This window comes from Diprion similis, chromosome 1 (assembly GCF_021155765.1).
Source record: "Diprion similis isolate iyDipSimi1 chromosome 1, iyDipSimi1.1, whole genome shotgun sequence".
Classification (NCBI taxonomy): Eukaryota; Metazoa; Arthropoda; class Insecta; order Hymenoptera; family Diprionidae; genus Diprion; species Diprion similis.
In genome coordinates this window covers 7,953,857-7,974,922 of record NC_060105.1, presented here as the reverse complement: position 1 = coordinate 7,974,922, position 21,066 = coordinate 7,953,857, and the positions used below count along the sequence as shown (strand labels likewise).

General features: G+C 36.2%; 2 protein-coding genes across 3 annotated transcripts; one reads left to right on the top strand and one right to left on the bottom strand.

Moving 5' to 3' along the window:
- Positions 1–5,687: 5,687 nt before the first annotated feature.
- LOC124408725 (alpha- and gamma-adaptin-binding protein p34-like) lies at positions 5,688–7,487 on the bottom strand. Its single transcript, XM_046885865.1, has 6 exons — positions 7,257–7,487; positions 6,990–7,162; positions 6,757–6,871; positions 6,323–6,484; positions 6,033–6,155; positions 5,688–5,954 (listed from the first exon to the last, which is right to left on the bottom strand). The coding sequence occupies exons 1-6, from the start codon at positions 7,318–7,320 to the stop codon at positions 5,773–5,775; spliced, it is 819 nt and encodes a 272-aa protein (XP_046741821.1). The 5' UTR covers positions 7,321–7,487; the 3' UTR covers positions 5,688–5,772.
- Positions 7,488–9,328: 1,841 nt separating this feature from the next.
- Positions 9,329–17,964, top strand: LOC124408730. Of its 2 annotated transcripts, XM_046885887.1 has the most exons (3): positions 9,329–9,522; positions 15,764–15,925; positions 17,589–17,964. In XM_046885887.1, exons 1-3 carry the CDS (start codon positions 9,444–9,446, stop codon positions 17,813–17,815), a joined length of 468 nt encoding a protein of 155 aa, XP_046741843.1. In that variant the 5' UTR covers positions 9,329–9,443; the 3' UTR covers positions 17,816–17,964. The 2 variants fall into 2 exon arrangements, with proteins under 2 accessions (XP_046741843.1, XP_046741835.1); XM_046885879.1 differs by lacking the exon at positions 9,329–9,522 and having other exon boundaries at positions 15,670–15,925.
- Positions 17,965–21,066: the final 3,102 nt, after the last annotated feature.

Sequence of the window (21,066 nt, the reverse complement as noted above, 5' to 3'; positions counted from 1 at the left end):
GTTTGCGAAATTATAGCGCGTTTTTTAGGTCCAGGTGTTGCGATCCTCCTCGGGAGTTGATTGTCGGTATCCTTGTATTGGTGAAAATTATTTATCACAGGTGAATAACATTTCCCGTAAACGTTGGGATTTTTTTTTTAATTCGTTAACTAATTTCTATACATCGTTATAATCGTTACTTCCGGTATTTAGTGCGCTTGTACGTATAAATCTATGTATAATAATACAACATTTCACGCGGTGCAACAACGACATGCGGAGAGTTGTTATTTTCGAGCTGGTGTCTCGCCGGGGACTGTCGAGTCCTGGCCAACGGAGAAAGGTGTTCGTTCGTTCGTTCGTTCGTTCCACGACCCGGCTCTCGCCTCCCCCCGGGGACTCGAGAGGCACTCGAGGCACTATCCGGCATTCTGGGACCTCCTGCAGGCCCCTCTACGAGTGCTCCGAGCACCGCGGACCTCATCTTCGAGGGCGCGAGGACTCCGTGGACTCCTTGGAGTTGTGCAGTTTGGATTTAGGTACTTTGGATTTTTAATAGTCTTGTGAGGACTTGGGACGAGTTCTTCAAGAGATCGGTTACGTGACCTCGAAACCTTACACGCGGGAAAATTTGAACTAACAATAAGGGGGAGGGGGGAGGGGGGGAGGGGGGATTGAAGAGAGACATTTTTGTAAACAATTTTTTTATGACATATGATTTGGTTGAGAATACGAAAGTTTACATTTTCATAGAGAATAATCCACGCTCTATGTTTTTTTATTTATTCTTAATCCGATGTTTGAACAAATCGAATTATATTACAGTCCGACAACCAAATGGGTGCCAGTTGACGAAATTCGTATGTTAAAAGAATTAATGGGAACAACCGTTGAAACACGATTCTTCTTCGTTAATAGGTATATATGTATACGTTGTATGATAATCGATTAAACAGATATGATTAGAGATTAACGAGTTTACATGCCGGCCGATTTTCTTATATCTGGCTATAATGTTGTATACAGTGGCAGTCTTTCCAGAAGAGTATAAAGTGTATTATAGTTAACTGTTGACTTGGTCAGTTGATTCTTACGGTACCTAACGCGGAGCTGTACTTACTCCAGATAGTATTAAGAAGAGCGAAAGAGTGAGAGGGACAGAGAGACAGAGAGAAATGGGGGAATGAATAAAAGCACCGACAAAAATTTCATTCAAACTTTTCGATCATGACGTAGGTATTATAAGCTTGAGAGATTGACGAGGTGCAAAACGAGATTGGGATTGCATAATGCGTTTTTATTACCTCCACTATTCCATATTAATTTATTCAAATTAGTGTAATACGAATTACCTATATCTATGCATGTACATAAATCGTGTTAAATACGTTATACTAAGCTATATTGCAGAATTTTTACGCTACAAATTCGGTATAAAACGCATGTATTATAGAATACTAATTTCACGAACTTATATATATATTATATATATGTATATATGGCTTGTCGACAATTTTTATAAAGCTGCAATATATGTGTGTATATATATATATATATATATATATATGTACATATTTGTGTATGTGTGTGTGTATGTATATTATGCAATCTGAATATAGTAACAAATGAACAAATCGCGCTTGTTAGTGAAAGCAGACTTTGTTTTTTCACACTACAATATCGCGACACTGGAATTGCATTTTCATTGTACTCTACGACAGCTTGTATACCTATATTTGCAGGTATCGTGTACTGCAGTTTAGAAATACAACATATTACAAATTGTTTGATAACAATTTAAGATTTTGATTATGCGTCATGTAAAACGATATAATTTTTATTATTCCTCTGTATTTCGTTGGAGCTTACTTACTTCGTATCCTTAGTTTTATCAAAATTAATATGTAACGAAAGAAGAAAAATTATGTTCCATATGTAATTCATTAAATCGAATTCCCCGTGGAATTAATTCTACATATTAGGTTGGTGCGCGCATTTTTGGACATTCGAGTTACCCGTTATAGTACCGTAGTACCTTGGATAATTGAAAAAGAGCGAAAGATGAGATAAGAGTGATAAAAGGCGAGGAGCGTAAGTCGACTTGCAATAGACACCGTGTTTTACATGCCGGGGTTCGAGAACCGTGTCTTCCTTCGTTTCCTGCACGTCTTATAGGTATATAATACACCAGGTAGTTTAATTTTTTAATTTACAAATCGTTTCAAACTAAGTATATATTATACTCCGCTATAATACACGCTTCGGAGCAACGGCTTGTGGCATAATAAACGGCGCATAACAAACCCGCGATAACGAGTTCGTCGATCCCGATTTTTTGAATGATCGTACGAAACAGACGCGGAAATATTTTAAACAATTATATGCTTGTAATCGATTTTGAAAAACGTTAGATCAGGAAAATTTGCTGTTAAACCGTGTATGCGGATTATAATGTATATAATACATTCTTTCACTTAATTCCTCCTCACGGTCGGATAAATTAAGAAATAAAGAAATAACTCGTTAATGGTGGATAAAAAAAACTGTAAAGATATCTCGTCCGGATACTGGAAAGAAAACGAGGACATGCATTCATATCTCTCGTGGTAAAGTAAAAGTCCGCATTACTCGCGTATAATACAGGGTGATAACAAAAACACTGTTATTTTTATATAGCTTAAAAAATATTAGGCAACTTTTTTTCTCACGTCGATAAATAAGGTAAGTGTACCAGTTATTGACACGCTTAGACCCAATTATATCAACACGGCTCAAATTGTGAATTTCGCGATGACGAAAACCAATTGCCACAGGGTTAAACGCTGCAGATTTATTTTTTATAATAATTTTCGAATTAAAGATCAAAAAAATGCAACCAAAAAAAGTCAATAATTTGAACTGAAATCATCCTTTTCATTTCACAATTACGATATGTATTATACGTGCGTGTATACTTTCATTCCTCGCGGTCAAGATCACGTCGATAACACTCTGCGGTTATTTTACACCACCTGTTTCTAATTCGTATACAGTAAATAAGTTGCTTTTCATCGATCACGAGTATCAAGTATGTTATACATATATATATATATACACGTTGATTCTTGCTTATCGTTATCAAAGTTGCAAAAATACTTGCGAGCATAATTTTTCTGCGACAAGAAACGACGCAAAATTCCTTTTCTCTAAAGAATCTCGTTTCTCTATCAGGTAGATAGGCACCTACGTACATATTACTTACACTTGCTACAGGTATGAGTACGTCGTGAGATGTATGCATGTAAATACCATGTATGGATGTATCATTGTGTATCATTTACTTGAAGAGAAAATTTATACGAGTGAGAAAAAGAGAGAGAGCGAGAATTAGAAGGGGCTGAATCATCCGCGGAAGCTGCCAACCGCGTGTCCAGCGTTTTTACATATAATCATGCGAGGCTCGACTCGGGCAGGCTCGGGTATAACACATGAGACTCGATCTTCCTTTCGAATTCTTGGCGCAAGGTTTCTTTCAAGGAATTTTCAAGCTAAGCAAACATATCGGTATTCAACCAACGCACGCCTACGATGACCGAACCTGTCTCTCCTCTGCGAGGGATTTGACTGCGGACTTCAGTGTCCAGTTCCACGGATTTCAATACGACGACCGCGACTCTCGAACACCGCGCGGAATCTTAAGAGCCAAGAAATTGCGATTTTGCCGAGAGTTGGGCCGAGTTTTTCCCGATTTTCAAGGCCCCCGATGAGTCATTTTCTACAACGTGATTGTGCATCTGATGCGAGAAGAAGCGGAAACTGCGGATCAGTCTCTTCTCAAACCCACCGATTCACAAGCTTCAGCCGCACTTCTTTATTCACTAGTTTCTTAAGATTTCTCATTGTAGCAGAATGTTTCGGAATTAAATTTACGAAAATAGCCGTCGCTCACGCGATGAATCCTAATTTTACAAGCGTGATAAAATAACGACTTTCGTCTCCGGGCCCGCAGCAAAAATGGCTATAATGCACGCTCGCTCAATGCGATATTACGACACGTAGGCATAATGCTTAAGGTGTGGAAAAATCGTGTGTCGCTTCATTCGAATAAAGGATTTTTTCTTTGGGTATTACAATAGCGCGTGTCATATCTGCAGGCTGCAGGTCGAAGACTGTCTGCGTACAAACCGTATGCATTATCTTATCGTACCCGAATGCACCTGAGTACACCTGAGTCTGATGCTGGAAAGATCCGCAAAAGAGAAACTCTTTATTTTTCTCATCTCGTCGTACACAGAGGGGAAAGTAATGTTAAACATTTTTGGAACGCGGTGACGCGTGTAAGAATTTCAAGTTTAAATGCCATGTAATCGCATATAACATAAATGTCTTGTATCCGATGATCTCTTTTTCAAAAAGCAAACTCAAGTCTCTCCGAATTGGAAAATTAATTTAGTCAGCGTGATCTTTGAAACTTGGAATAAAAGGTGCAATATTGAGCTCAAAATTTTATAGCCATCAGAGTTATAAAAAAAAGTTGTTTTTCAGGTGTTTTACATTTTTAATCGATTAACGCCGGTGTAAGACCAATATGGCCATCGTTGGCATGGTTGGGATTTTATTTTGATTTAACGATCATTTTACAGGACTAACTAGTCATCCAGTGCTGTATAAAGCCAATCGAAATGACGAATAGAATAGTTTAGATGTGATATCATCTTTGATGATATCCCGCAAAAACGACTAACAATAAGCCTATAACGAAAATGACTTGCGTGTATACCTATGCACACGTGTTATGATCTATGTCCTCACTTCTAAAATTATTTCAAATCGAACAGGAAAAAGCCGTTGCAGTATTGTCGGTTTCGTAATAGGATATTTGTAAAAAGATCGTCGACAGGTAAAATAAAGTAAAAACTCATTAAATTCATTACCTTGGCTCGTTTGCCACATTCGACGAACTTTACTACTAGCATTTTAATCGAAAATTATGCACAATTAAAAGTATCTTTAAATAAATTTCGTCTTAACCAGATACGAGGAGGTACGAAAACGTCAAAAAGATTATAATCTCTCCTGACTTCCAAGTCGAAAGCAATCGCGTCACATTTTTGATAATGTTGCAGATAAATTCACTCTGTGGAGATGAGTTGACACTTCTAATTAAATAATATCCAAAGGTTCATTTTAATTGGAATGCAATTCAATATTACACATATAGTTCAATAATTATCACCTTAGTGGACAGCTTCGATTGAATAATTTCTGTAAATCAGCACTCCGTCATTAATTTGCATTAATGTTTTCATAACGGTAAAAAAGTCACAAAACCGAGCAGCAGTGTTTATTACAACTATCTACGTATAATCGGTAAACACGGGTCATCGACTATTCAGATTAAATTCTTCAATTGACTCCGTTGCTATCGGAAACCAGTTGAAATAAATCTACAATATATGAGGAGATAACATTAAACTTGGAAGTGAGTTGGAACAAAAACAACAACACTCGTCTCTAACGAATTAATATCAACAAGTATGAATTCGTCGAGCATCAAGTGTTGCGAAGAAGCCCAGTTCGAGTTCACGTTCAAGGTTAATGGATGAGCAATCGACGACGAGGAATTCAGCTATAGCTTCACATCTGGTACACGGTGTGGGGATAAGACTTCGAATTCTGCTCTGCGGCCACGTGCCATAGGAGAGGTTTGATTTAGAACATAAAAATTCGACTATGCTTATATATTTATTTACCATAATCAACATATACATAATACATGTACAACGCGTCTTCGTTTGCATAATGATACCTTCTTCACTGGTCCAGATCGTCTATCTCCTCCGGATCTCCGCCCATCGCTTTCCAGAATGCTGTTACCAGTTCCTCCGCCGCTGCCCGTCTCTGATTCTCCGGTAAAGTAGCCGCGTGCTCCTTCATCGCGAGTAACTGACCAAACAGTTCCCCGAAATCCGCGTTCTCGCCTCCCATCATACCCTCTGCAAATTTCGTTCAAACAGGTATATCGTTTATTTAAATTCGTTGCTCAATATTTACTTTCACTCAATTATCCTCACCCAACATGTGCTCCAATTGCAAGCCCTGGGACATACTGTGAATTCCGTTCAAATGAATACCCTGCAACTGTTCGTCAACTTCCGCTATGTCGGTGCAACCGCTTTCTGGCAGCGTTGAACAGCCTGTCAAAGATACCGTTTTTATCATTAACAAGGTCCAGTTTGCTTTTTTCTTTTCTTTAAAGATAGTTTGTAACTGCATCGCGTACTTTTTTTTTTCCAAAACCATTTTTTTTTTTTTTCAACTACTCAAAATATGGAAAAATAGAACATTGGTGCAGATGTTGTACCTTTGAGATCCATATTGGGCCAAGTGTGAGCATGAAGAGCTTCGACGATTCTGTCAATGCCGTGCTTTTCATTTTCATCGTCCGAATCATCTGGATTTTCCACTGCCTCGGGGCGATTGAAATCGACGAGTTCAAATTTGTACTGTGTACACCACTCCAGGACTGGTAGAACAACATGATTAACTCAGGGATCAGTTTCTCGCTACAAACTTACAAGCTTGAAATTAGTAACGATAACGTAACGAAAATTGAATTTATTTTTCTGTTCTAAAACAGTTGAATAAATCAAGTTTGCAAACTATGAATACTTTTCAATTTATCACGATCCACTGATTTTCAGACGACTCTCAATTCGACAAATAACAATCTTTCCTTAGAATGCACCGTTGCTTCAACGTTACAATCTTGGTAAATAGCACTATTGCCAAACATACCTCGATCGACGTTTCCTCCTTGGATTGCCGAGTCCCAAGCAAGTATTTGTACTTCAGCCTCAGAGAGTGAACTGATCAGCGGAGCCCATTCGTCCAGCAAGTTTGTTCCGTTCTCCTGAGTCAAATAATGCGAGGAAGTTGAAAGGAACGCTTTAGATCAGTGCTAAACGCAAGTAAAGTCAGCGCTAGTGACAGTGACAAATAAGGAAAATTCTCGTATAAATAAAACTTACAAGTCGACCGTCGTAGTAAATGATTAGCGCCTCGACAGATTCGGAGTCAATTTTAACAAGAGGGTTATCGGTGGTGCAGAGCATAACCTGTGCCTTGTAATATTTGTTTTCAATGTCCCAGAGGTAGTAGTTGACAGCGTCATCCTCGGTGTCGAGTTCCTTAGCCCCAATATCTGCGAAATATACCGTCGATAATATTACTGATTAATTGCTTAGCTCCTCAGCCCCCGAATTGTTGTTTACCAAAGCTGGGAAGGCTGTACAAACCTCTGGCTATTTCATCGGCTTTTCCGCTTGCCGTGCTGGCGATAAGCACGCGTGGTAAATTCATCTTATTCCGAGTTTGCGAAACTTATCCACCTGCTTTCTTCCACGCACAGAGACTGTCAACGTCAATTGAGGTGTTCTAAACCTGCACGAGCAACGTTCTACTAAACTTGAAATTCTAGGTTAGGTTCGCTCGACCACTTTGACAGCAGTCGACGCTCGACGATCGACGCGCCTCGAGCTATCGTCTCTCACAGCTGGAATCTTAAAGCTGCTGCTGCTGCTAACCATGTGCGTTTCATTCCTGCGTTTCATTCTGCAGACGAGTGTCGAACACCGCGGATCGGCGAGTTCTTATCGGGAAGCATGAAACAAACGCGAATCGCGCAATTCGTCAATTTTCTAATATGGCTGAACTGCTCGTCCACCCACGTGATTGAAAATGATCGTAATTAAAATCGAACATTGCGCTTCTCATTAGCTTTCCAGTCCATCTTACGACTAAAGAAAAATATGTTTTTCTTCTTCAAATTCAGTAAGTATGAGTTTGTTTATTTGGCTTATCCTTAGTCGCACCTCTCTCAACGCTTCTTGGGTAATCTGAAATTCTCAATCTTATACTGTAAGCATCGAACTTGACTATTGAGTAAGCTCTGATCATCGTATTGAAGTATTTGAAGTTAGTAACGCTATTACGACGATTCAGACTGAGGAAAGACCGTTATTTCGAGATTCTTGAAATCTTAGTTCCTTTAAAATCATTGTAAAATTACGAAAATAGTGATTCTCTCTCCAATGCTTCGTTACTAACTTCAACCTTGTCTCTGATCGTGAGATTGTTGTGCGACCAATTTTACACCGCATTGACATGTTGGAGTAGGAAAATTGATGAGCGATTAGGAGGTCTGATCGTCTTTTGTTTTATTGACAACGAATCGTTAGAACCTAATCAATATTTGCCTTCGCTGATAACGGAAACAAGGGAAATCCTAGGAATTCTAGTTTGTCTGAGTCAAAGCTTATTGTACCGTGATCGCCAAGGGGTTGAAATTTCATCAGATCTACGCTATACGATCAATATGTTTGAAGAATCGACAAAGTCTATGTTCTAAAATCGATTTACCTGATCGGCGTTTCGAATTTGGAATAAATTCGGTCAAGCTACGCGCTTCCTTACTTGTGAAAATAGAAAACTTCGTTTCGATGAGTTCGATTATTTCTACGCATAATTGAATTATAAATAGGTACGTATAGTATAACCACAAGGAAAGCTCAGGACCGGTTCTTGCAAACTAGTCAATTTTTCCCGTTTATTTATTTTATTCAAAGCTTGCAATACGTGAAAATTTTTTTTTTTAAATCAAGTAAAAAATCTCTGAAATCACTATCATGTAAATAAAAATTGGATCAAAAGAGAGTAAGAACAAAAACATTACAATTGAAGTAACAGAATATATTACATCGCTACATCAATTCCCACGTTAAACCATCAGGAGACGTTTTTTTTGGTGTTTTTTTCCCAAACTACCATTTTTTCCAAAAACTTCTCAGGCAATCAAATTCTGGATATACAAAAACAGTTATTTTCAAAACAGGCAAAATCTGAAAATACGTTCGACGATAAAGTGGCGCTCGTTAGGGGGATGGCAGTCCCTCTCCACCCCCCCTTCACCCCCTCCCCCTCTCCCCCTCCCCACCCAGCGTCTCTTTCCCGGGCGTCGCGACGCCGGCGTGAAGGATAGCCGCTATGGCAATAATTCCGTAAAGACAGGACAGAACGGAACGGAACAGCGAAGGGTCAGGGTAGCTCTGCCTGGTTGTACCTTGATTGAGGCGTGCAGATCCCGCTCCCACGGCTCACCCTCGTTGATAAAGTCTCGAAGTGCAGGTCATTATTTAAATCATATCCGTGATCTCGCGGCCCGCGCATCCCCGGATCGTTATCGAGGACAAAGTTGTCACCTGTTCGGTGTTTCGAAACCTAGAAGTACCTAATTCATCTTTACGGTATAAGTACCAACACTATAAATCTTTGCACTAATTTTATGAGAAAAATAAGCGAGATAATTGTAGCGATCAATCGCACGTCGTCGTGTAAAAATTGATTGTGCTCGTCCTGACGCGAAGGGTTGTCTGATCCCTGATCGAATTGACGCTTCGCCAAGCACATGGTCCGGTGATTCGACCATGATGACCACTCTTCGCAGACTCTTGCCAACCACCGCTGTTATCGCCTGCATCCTCTTCTTTAGCCTCTTTCAACACGGTAAGTGGAGGGTTAACACTTATCAAGAATCTTCACATGGTTATCAATCTTCTCCGATTTTGTCGTTTAGTCGCAATAAATTGTTTGTCGTGTACTCCTGAATCGAGGGAAATTTCTTTTTCTTTTTTTTTTCATTATCACTTTACTACTGCGATGGATTGTTGATAATTGTAATACAATATTAAACAAGTATTTGAATGCAACATATTTGTTTTTTAAACTCGTATAGAAAATGTTATTCCAAACGGATGCAGGCATGATTTTAGTTTCATTCAAGTCGAGAATTATTTTTAATTCTTAAATTGACAAACTGCACTTTAAAGTGCATTAAGCACGACAAGGATGAGACAGACGTGCGGTGGGAATGTGGGTGAAAGCGCGGGTCGCGATAACGAGGGTGCAAATAGGGTGGGAAATGGGAAAGGGGATTAGGGGTAGGATGCAGAGCTTGGAAGCAGATATCTCTAAGCAGCTCTCGCGAAGTCGTAGAAAATCCAACGTATCGTAGGCCGAGGTAGGGCTTCGGTTACATGCGGAGGAGAGCGGAGGTTAGCAACTATTCGATGTATACCTACGTGCTAAATCACTTCTAAAATAGATATGAGGAATTTAGCACAAGTCGATTAAGATTTTAGAAGGCGAACACAATTGCTTTTACACAAATTGTCGAAACGATTTCAATTAGGATGATTAAAAAAGTATAAGGTAATGGAAAAAGGATGAAAAATAATGAGGTAAAAAATCGTCATTATTAAACAATTTTAGAATGATTATCAAGGAGTTGGCTCTTGAAAATAATATTATATTGTGTTTGTACTGGTTTACTGAATTTCGGAAACGTTTCTAACGGTGTGGAGTAGCGATTTTTCCTAAGCATGCATATCGTTACATTAACTTGACTAACTTCGTCCTGATAAAAAATTGTGTAATCGTTTTTCAAAGATCGAAGTAAAATTTAATATCCATCTTCACCGAATGGAATGTATTTTTTAAACAACAGAACGTATCACCTGATTGAAGATGGTAACGTTGAGGTAACGAATCACTGCTTTACAATTTCAGAATGACTTTAAACGAGTCATATTTTCAAAGTACGAGTATCATATTTTTCTTTATTGTCGTTTATTACTCAATATTTGGGACAATTCTTCTAACTTCGCGAAATAACGACATCAGAATACGTTACTACAATAATATGACTAACTTCAATCACCCACAATTCTAATCATTAAACACATGCAGCAAACGGCTGTAAAGTTTCGCTCGATTCTCGCCGGGCAAGCGAATAAAAGGCGAAAACTCCGGATAGACGCTGAGTCAAAAGAAGTCTCGGCAGGCGATTTTCCGGTTCTCCAATTTCGAATTTTCCCTATATGTATACGTAGTCGGAAGCCTCCCGGTGGCTGCAAGCTCCATGGTCTTTCCCCGTCGGGGATATCGAGCGACCCACTTTTCCCCCCGCGGAGAAGGCACTTTCAACATTTGCGAGGTGTTTTTTCTTGTGATAATAACGACTTCTTGTACTCCAGCTCGATATCCGCTTCTTCGTTTTCTTATTCTACTCATCCTTGTGTGCGACTTGTGATGGTCTCACCGCAAATCGCGATGCGGATTCACCCTTCTTTTATACGAATGCAGGGAAGATCCTCACCTCGCGTCGCGAGTTCCTGTCATCATCGTGTCTCACAATCAGCACATCGATGAATATTATGCTCACGTCTTAACTTACTAATTATTCATGAATCTGCAGAGTTTTTTTTTTTTTTTTTTTTTTTTTTTTTGAATATCGAATTTCGCGCGAGTACAATCCAGTGGAATGCATTATATTCAACTCTATTTGAGAACCAAAGTTCTTCCTAGTTTCAAATTTTTCTTTTTTAACATGTCTAGTCGCGCACGAATACCTAAAGTGATTTTCTTTTAACCTTTTGCAGTTTTTTCATTATTACACAGCCGAACACGGCTCGAATCTACTCGTTTCAATGATTTTTATCATTTTTCCCCTAATTAGTGTCGTATTAAAAATTATGTACATCCCCAAAAGTTATTGTAATTCCTGCCTACGATTTCGACATTTTCTTCTCTTTCAAAGTTTCCTACAACTTTACTGTGCATATATTATATATGTATATATTATATATTCTGCTAGATTTAATTATGCAAATACGTTTCCAGTACTACGTAGAACTAGCAAAAAAATCTACGAATATGTGTTAACCTTATCTTTAATTGAGAAACAATCTTAATTATTTCGTGCTTCGCTAGAAGTTAGAAGTTTTTGGATTCGCGCAAATGCCGATCTTTCTCCTCAAACTCTTGCGAGAATACGTAACAAGGCTCAACCTTGATGAATACTTAGATGCTGTATAAATTGAATTCGCGAATTTACATTCTCACCGCGTTCATATTACCAAATACGATGCAGTCGATACATAGATACACGGGATTTATGGATGTACGTACCTACGTGAGTTATACCTCGTTTCTCAACGCCTGTATATAACCATATACTTATACTCATTCCGCGTTGTATAATTAAAATTAAACACATACTGTAATACATATATATTATTGTATTATATTATTATCATCGCCTTATCCATATATACGCCACAGGTGCGTGCGAACTATTCACAATCGAAAAGATTCATCTCATTGTATAACATATTACGTTCTTAGATCACGAAAATGTGTCAAAACAAGATATTTTTCTAACTTTTTATACCGTCGTCATTTTCACACAATGCTGAACTAGTTAATCTCACGTATCTTGTATAACAAGGAAGACACATCGTCAGTCGGTTTACTGGGCGATGAAATGATGGCTTCCAAAACGCTCTCTAACAAGGGAAGGACAACTGTCCAATAAAAATAAGTATTGCACCTACGTAAGTTGGAACAAAATGGCCTAGCTAACCGGGGTGACACTCGTGTGACCCACGTGTCGCAATTCTTACAATCAGCCCTTTATTACGTAGTCAGCAAACGCGCAAACTACGTTCTCATTATACCGCAGCATCAGCATTGAAAAGGGTTTTTCGATGTTTTTTTTTTTACAATTTTATTACGGAATAGTTGTACATTGAGTGGTTGTCGAATATTATAATTTTTGTAATCCAGGAAGAATATTTAAAAATAGACAAGACAAGTGTACTGGAATTACAAGCAAACGTTAAAATTAACGATGCTTAATTTCAAATTCTTTCACGACGAAAAATTGCAATATCGAATTGATTAATGAAAAAAATAAATCTATTCCAATGAGTTTAAAGAAAATAGTCTAGTCGGAGTAAAATAAAAATGGATCGAAAATGATGCATTGGTGTGTATATATAAACTTGAATTTGTTCATAATTTCGGTATATTCTGTTGTTTTATTTTTACAAAAAGTTCGTAGCTTAGGAATATAATAAACTTGAAAAATACTCAATGTGTGATTAAATCGTGATAAAATTAGTAAAAAGTATCGATAATTTTTGGTGAATCAACCTTCGTTAGGACGTGAAGCTATTTTTAGGATCGCCGAAGAAGAAATAGAGAAAAAAATGTAGAACGTAAAGAAGCCAAAGACGTTTGCAGGCACCTAAATCACGCGTATAGACACATCCGTTGTTATACACAAGCAGCTTATGGTCTGAATTCAACTGGGAAAACGCGACAATCTATATTCAACCTACGACTGAACAATCCTTCCGTAATGTAGTTAATGCCTAGCGAGCAATGAACTTAAAAATTTACGCGCCTCAAGCTTATCGTTGACAGAGAAATTCATTGCTGCTTGTGGCACTGCATATTGCACGAAATAGCATGTGAGTGCATTTCTCAAGCCTTCGTTCAGTCGCGCGTTATTATTAAAATTGTATGGAAATTGGAAAAAATGATCTTTCAAAATTAAAAAACAATTATAAGTTCCGTGGATAATGGAAAATGGAAAAAAATGACCCATTTATGCTTTTTACTCAATTCCCGCATCGGAGAATCATTATATTTATATTAATATAATAAAAATAATAAAATATCTGATTATTGTTTCTCTGAGAAAGTTCAAGTACATATTATTCCGTTATTATATAATTCATTTTTCTCTTATATCATGTAGAATAAATTCTTTGGTATGGCAGTTTAGATGTGGGCCTATAACATTATGAAAGACGAACCGATTTCACTCCTCACAGCTGCTCTCCCGGTGCAAGATCGAAGGTCTTGTTTTAAGTGCGTTCAAATGTCGCTACAGGAAATGTCAACTGGTTATATCGACGTCTTTAAATCGAGTTGTGGTTTTTATTTCCTTATATAATTATGCAACTTTATATCTCCGCGGAGAATCATTTATCGTGACATAATTTTGTCCAACTGATGAATTTTATTTTATAATTTCAATATCATGATACGCGAACACTGTTGACTTTTTTTACAGCCTGATACCTTCAAAAATCTATAAGATTCAAGTCGATATTGCTTGACATAAATTCTACTTAAAATGTGCCAAATCTGCGCAAAGATTTGAAAAAAAATTATATAAATTCACCCAAACTATATCGTGAATATCAATCGATGCAAATTTTACTCATATGCAAAGAAAAATATTGGATATTCCACCACGTTGCGTGAAATTTGACACATAATAACATGACATTCTGATTACACTACACGTTATCCTCGAAGTATAAAAAATTCTGACATTAATATCAGCAGAGATGTGCAATAAATAATCATCATGGATGTGCAAATTATTTGAAAAAAGAAATATCGTGCAACAAGTCGAAAATAAAATAAAAAATGTCTAATACTCATGTCGGATGTAAAAAAATCTGTAATTGCGGTTTTTTCGTACGTATATTTTTAAATATCAAGAGACACGAAAGTGTCTTAACACCATATATGTTAAAAAAAAAGATAAATATATAAATAAAAAAAATATGCACCCGACACACGAATTACTAATCAGCTCAAACGGTAAAATCGCAAAGTAAGACAAATATCGCGATGTGTCCTTTCGATAAGTCACGTAACTATCCATATTCGTGTATACATATGTATACACATACACGTATTCGTGTATGTATGTGCATAACATAGATTCGCGAATAACTGTGTAACCTAGTGAAGTCTGTATGTGACACGCGTGAATCCTACATATATTATGCATCGTGACCGACGTTTAATGCTTGCACAGTATTGAGCGTATTAGGTTTATTATAAAACAGTATAAAACTAGCGATAATTCAATCGCGAGAAAAGCTATCGCTGTAGAAAAGCACGTATTAAATTAAATTCTTACGATATTCAACAAAATACGAGTAAATTATTCTACTATCCACCGATTACAAACACAAGTATTTATATTGTTACAATGGATTTTCATGAGCTGGTTATAATTTATGCAGTAACTTGATTGTTTTATAATGTAAGGAATTCTTTCCTTTACACTTCCGCGTTTATGATGTCGATAAGCATGCAGGGTCGAGTCACGTGGATCACGTCACGTAGGGATGTACATACATGACACACGTATACTTTACATATGTATCTATAAGTGCGACTATTGAAGCGTATAGTGCAGGGTATACTGACCCACTTTGCAGCCTGCAATCCTTGCATGCGTACCAGGGTGCTTGGGAAAGGAAATAATTGACGACAAGAACGAATTACACAATGAGAAATAATTGAAAAATAAGAAGAAAAAAAAAAAACGTAAATCGCTGCCATTGATTCGCCTTTATTTTTGTATCGAAAGTCTTCTTGTACTTTTTGTAAAATCTGTACTTATATACCATTTTATTGCAAATAATTTTCGTTGATTGTGTATTTGTTGAATTTTTATATTCAATGACTTGGGTTCAACCTCGTTAAAAGTTGAAATACACTAGTTATAGTTCAGTGTATGGGAACCGATTATCCAACTATTTTGAGAACAGGGTTTCCAGGCATATTAACGCGTATTCCATTTCAGTTTCGGCAGAATCCGCAACGTTTAACTTTTCCTTTGACAAATGGCTAATTTTTTTTTTTTTTATAAGAAAAGTAGTAAAAGTAGGTAAATATTTCCTGCAAGTCCGGTACAGATTTTACTCGAAACAATGCGAATTAAATGGGAGAAAAAAATTGTAAGTTTTGAATAAGTAGAAAATTCAAAAATTGCATTATATGATCTCATCGATCTCGCAATCATTACTTTTGCAGGTACTTTTTCGATTTCTCATCGCCGTATGTAATTATATGTTAATTGCAAAAATTTCAGGGGATGCAATTGTCTGCTACCAGTGCAACAGCGAGTACGATCCTAGATGCGGCGATCCCTTTGATCCATACAGCCTGGGCACAGTAAACTGCAGTTTTCAACCCCGACTCGAACACCTTGGGAATGCCGATCCGACTCTGTGCAGAAAGACCTCGCAAAAAAGTGAGTAAAAACTGAGGAAATACGAGATGCTTGAGATTTGGTCTGTGTATTGGATCTATAGCGGTGCTGTGCGATTGATCGATTAATCGGCCATTTCTGTTGATAGATAGATTTTTCGATTAATCGTTTAATCGACGATTTCAAATTCGCAAAATTTATACCGAGGAAACAAGTTTTTCTGAAATCTAAAAAAATGACGCAATTGTTTTAGATTTATTTGAAGTTGATTTGGGGGGTGGAGTGGAAAAAATTCGTCAACAACCCTAAATAAGTGACACCATAATGTAGACACGCGATCGGGCTGAAAAGTGCAGGAGTCCCACCGGATGTTGGCTTGGATGTAGTGTTGTATGTAATGTGCCAGTAAGTTTCTAGTTCGTCAGCAATTATTGACAGTTTCTCGTGATAGTTGGCACGGAAACGAGGTCTAGGCACGTCTGCATTGCGGTTTTTGTCCCCTTCAGCAGCAATCGTTGATGTCAAGTTGCATTTTTATGACTTTAGGTCTTTTTCTTACTTTTATAAAATTTTTGATGCTGGAGACACGAAAATTGAAAGACGAAATCTATGATTATTCGCTAAAGGATTTTGCAGTAAATACAATGTAATTACTATATGTGCAGCAAAATAGCGTTATCGCATGGTTAAAAGAGAAACTTTACCAGTTGGGGAAGACTGGGGAGAAAGTTGAAACGCTCTGTAATGAAATTTTTTACGTATCCACTTATAGTTTAGCAATTGCGCGAAAGTATATGGATATATATATATCTATCAGTATAATTATATTCACATGGCGAAAAATTTGCTGCATTATCAGCTGTACCACGAAATTTTCATTTTATAGTCCTAATGCTTGCATAATGTTTATGCGGTTGTTTGAAAAATATGAAAATCTGAGGAACATTGCAGAGAATAATCAGTAATATGAAATAATCAGTCACATTTACTTTGGCGATTTATTTGCACATGATTTCTCTTCGCTGGTTTTATCGACTATATAATTATGTATAGACATTATAATTTTATTTAAGCAATGAAAGGTAAAAGATGAAAAAAAAAATTACCCAACTCATGACCAAAATTTTTCATCACTTGACTTTCTTTCAATTGGCTGCAGTTGTGAAAAATTCAATATCAAGTATTCTCATAATTATTAGAGAATTGTTATGTTATCTTTATCAAAGTTCTTACAATACAATGAACGCATTTGGAAATTGATATCTGCTTGGTAACGCGAATCGCGACGGTTTTAAAAAACTGTTCGACCTTATCCGTAAGTATATGTAGCAAATCTTTCATATTAACGATTTTCAACATCTCCTATCTATGATTGACTAGAATGGATATAGTATCGGGCCATTTTCAAAAAAAATGAATGACATTTCGAATTTCACTGGTGTTTTACTATCAGGCTGATTTTTTTTTCTTTATCGTCTTTAACGTCTAGTGTAAAAGAAAAAAGTATTAATTTCATTTTTCTTCATTTTTCCACTTGTGTTATTCATGGTTTTTATCACGTCGAACAGCTTATTTTTTCTCTTCACACTCTTCCTTGCACTTTTTTTTTTTTTCTTCTCCCAACGCAAAGATAATAATCAACGTTCCATTCATCTATCGATTTATCTATCTATCTATCCATCCATCTATCTCTCTCCTTTCATAGTATACGGAAAAGTGCGGGTCGTACGAGGTTGCGGTTTCATAAAGGATCCTAGAGACGACAAAGATTGCGTGGGAAGAAGCGGCACGCACGACGTTCACACAACCTTTTGCTCGTGTACAACCGATCTCTGCAATGCAGCAACGACCCCTCCTGCAAGCTCACCAGCATCCCTGATTCTCGGTGCCCTAGTCGCCAGGGTTTTCGTCGCTTTTTCGATGAAACAATAGTATCGTCTCACCGATACATTACATTTATTCGTACAGCGTGTATGACTGCGAATTTCAGTCCAAAGGAGGAATAATTATATCATTATTATAATTGTTATACCCCTGATATACCTCCAGAGTATTATATGATCAAATTTTATTATAATATATATATATATAAAATTAAAAAAAAAAAATATATATATTTTTAAAAATAAGGACGAAAACACAAGAAATCTAATTCTTTTAGATAGGTTCGGAGGATCTTATAGGCATAAATTATAACGCGATGAAGTATTGAGATTTACGCGAATTATCGATCCTTTTAAATTTTTCGCAGTTATTTTATTATACCTGCCACAGCTTTTGTATTATATTAATCATTGAGGTTTCAACCGAAATGCCAAATCTGCGGCGGTTGTGTCGAGATGACGTTTGCCTGCCATTCTGAATAGGTCGAAGACTCCACTTCTGCTTGAATCTTTAAGGATATATTTAATAAGGGAAAAGTTCATGTGCAGAGTGTCGAGGATAGTTGTTATCATAGAATGGCGATAACATGTAAAGTTTTTTTTTAGATAAAGGCTTGACGGTTAAAAATTTTTCTGCCTTCACTCTGTAAGAACAATTTGTTTTTGGCATTGTGCAAGTTTTTTTTAGAACTGTGCAGTACAATTGATACGCGATGATAAAAACAAATTAACAAGTAGAAATATTATACAGATAAAAAAAAATACGTAATAATGAATTAGTATAGTAAGCCGTTAGGTAGTTGAAAACAAAGTGTTATATAAATTGATATAATAACGTTTAATATGATGATACAAGGGTCGAAATGAAGTAGAACGAAATTAGTTATGTTTAAAAACAAATTCAACACTTCGTAGAGGAAATAATATTTATCATATATCACTTGCGGCAATACAATAATGGAATTGATCAATAGAATTAAAAATGAATTTATTTATTTCAAGTGAAGGTTAGTTAAGATAAGTTGAGTTTTGCTTGCTGTTAAGTAAAGTTATCGCATACACACATTTGGTTAAAAATATTAATTATTACAAATATATACACGATTCGAATTACATATAATTACAAATCAAATCAATAATTCCATGTTTATAAATAATTAAATTCTGGCTACATGTACTGTTAACTTACTCCGAATTTTACTGTTAATTATTAGAGTAATGAAAAGACGACGTGTACTACATATCCACGCTAACGTGTATAATAATAATAATATATCTCGAATTCGTATAATTCGGCAGACACCAATCGCGTGCATTTCTATACGTATATATACAGAGTATAATAGACAAAAATTATTTATTGAAACGTTCCGTCGATTTTACGTGTATAGAAATTGTTTAATCGCCTATATTATATTATTATACATATATTATATATACCTATAATTCATATATCAAAGTTATATACCGAATGATCTTTGCGTGTGCAGTTGTAACATAACAAATTGCTTGTTACTATTATACTGCTGAACGTATTTCCCGCGATAAAAACACACATGGAGAATATTATAATATATTATCACTTATTTACCCCCTACGGCTGTATTTTTATTTTACGCTTTTTCGGCATTGCTGTATTATCTGCATTATAATACATAATATATATCTACGTGTATACTGAAATTCAACCAAGTCGACCGTTATCGTAGTATGTAATTGCAGTTTTATTCTTCTCAAGAATAATATCCTGCACAATAGCTATTCACTTGTCTCAGCTCATTAGACATATTAAAAAAAAAATTTCCAAAAAAAAACCGCAATTACATAGATACATATCGATATACTATTACAGTTAGTTATCGTATGTAGCCCATGAAGAAGGAGATCTGTTGTACAGTGTTATCGACGTCCAGGACAATCCAGGATGTCCAGCGACCTGGAATCTGTCTTTATTTTTATTCTCTCCTCCCTCGGGCTTGAACGGAAAATTTTAAACCCTCTTATACCTAGGAATTCGGTGAAAGTGAATTTTTTTGAATCTCTTTTTAACATGTTTCATCTCACAACACTGTTAGTTTTGTCTTATTCCATATTACTACGAAAAATATAGGCGTGAGTTCGTTTCTGGTAAAAAAAAAAAGACTCAAAATTTTTATGGAAATTTGTACGTAAATCTTACAGGCGTTGGAGATCCTACAAATTAAATATCTGTTCACGTAATAGGTACAAAGATTTATTGCTGTTGAGAATTACATACGAGCTATCGTATATAATTATTGTACGAGCAATTCTAAATTACATATCTGATGAATATATATAATATATATAATTAATATATGCTGATATAGTGTAAATAAATATTATACGAGGAATAGAACAAATATTTGGAACAAATGCTTGAAGTCAAATACGTATAAACTTCAATTTGCGATCAGGGAAATTTTCAAAATATTATCTATACAACATGAAAGTTGAAACCGTCGATAGAGACTAAATTATTTATACAGAAATGATGGAGATCGATAGAGATCGATTAACTTTGACAGTTTAAGAAGTTAAAGATTCAGTTACCTTAAAATTGTTTCCATAACAATTTCATTTCTTACTCTTCGAACAAAATCAGTAATCGAACACAAGTTTAGCCTCGCTAATAAGTATAATTATTACCGATGATCAATAACAATCAAAGGAATAAAATACTTTTCACGCGTAAGTTTGAGAAATCACGTACTTCAAATAGAAAGTCATGTACTACAACAAGATTGCATCTTGATGTTCACTAATTGTAAAATTTAACTTGTTCTGATCTCCTTATCTTAAAACCACTGATATAATATGCAAATGTTCATTAAAAAGCCAAAAAACCACATTGTATAATGAAACTAATGTGCAGTCAATATCATTATTATCACGTACCAATAAAGTTTTGAGTGGTTACCCTAAACGCGGCGTAATACTTGTTGTCACCTGTAATAATGATAATCTGAAGTATCAATTACCATTGTAAAACAAATTGGATCGCATGCACTCTAAATGACAGTCTCATAATATCCTGATCTATTGATTACAGATTTGTTCCTGCGTTGTTAGAAAGATATAAAAGTGCGTTGAACGATTCGGGAATTTCTCAGTTTCAGTGTAATTCGATATTGGGTGTTATTGAAAACGCCCCTTGGTTGAGCATTCGTTATCAGTGTTCAACCGAATTGCTACGCCTCTCGCCTATTCAGTTCGCTGGAAACAGTGGCTACGAGAGTGTCTGTTTTAACCCAGTAATAATATGTTATAGGTTTAATGTTT

What these genes read in the sequence shown, in the direction of transcription:
- LOC124408725 (XM_046885865.1), bottom strand. Translation starts at nt 7,320, where the DNA reads ATGAATTTACCACGCGTGCTTATCGCCAGCACGGCAAGCGGAAAAGCC. An exon ending in AGGAGGAAACGTCGATCGAG is followed by an intron (nt 6,485 to 6,756) that starts GTATGTTTGGCA and finishes TTGTTCTACCAG; the next exon opens with TCCTGGAGTGGTGTACACAG. An exon ending in GCCCAATATGGATCTCAAAG is followed by an intron (nt 6,156 to 6,322) that starts GTACAACATCTG and finishes TATCTTTGACAG; the next exon opens with GCTGTTCAACGCTGCCAGAA.
- LOC124408730 (XM_046885879.1), top strand. Translation starts at nt 15,670, where the DNA reads ATGATCTCATCGATCTCGCAATCATTACTTTTGCAGGTACTTTTTCGA. An exon ending in CAGAAAGACCTCGCAAAAAA is followed by an intron (nt 15,926 to 17,588) that starts GTGAGTAAAAAC and finishes CTCCTTTCATAG; the next exon opens with TATACGGAAAAGTGCGGGTC.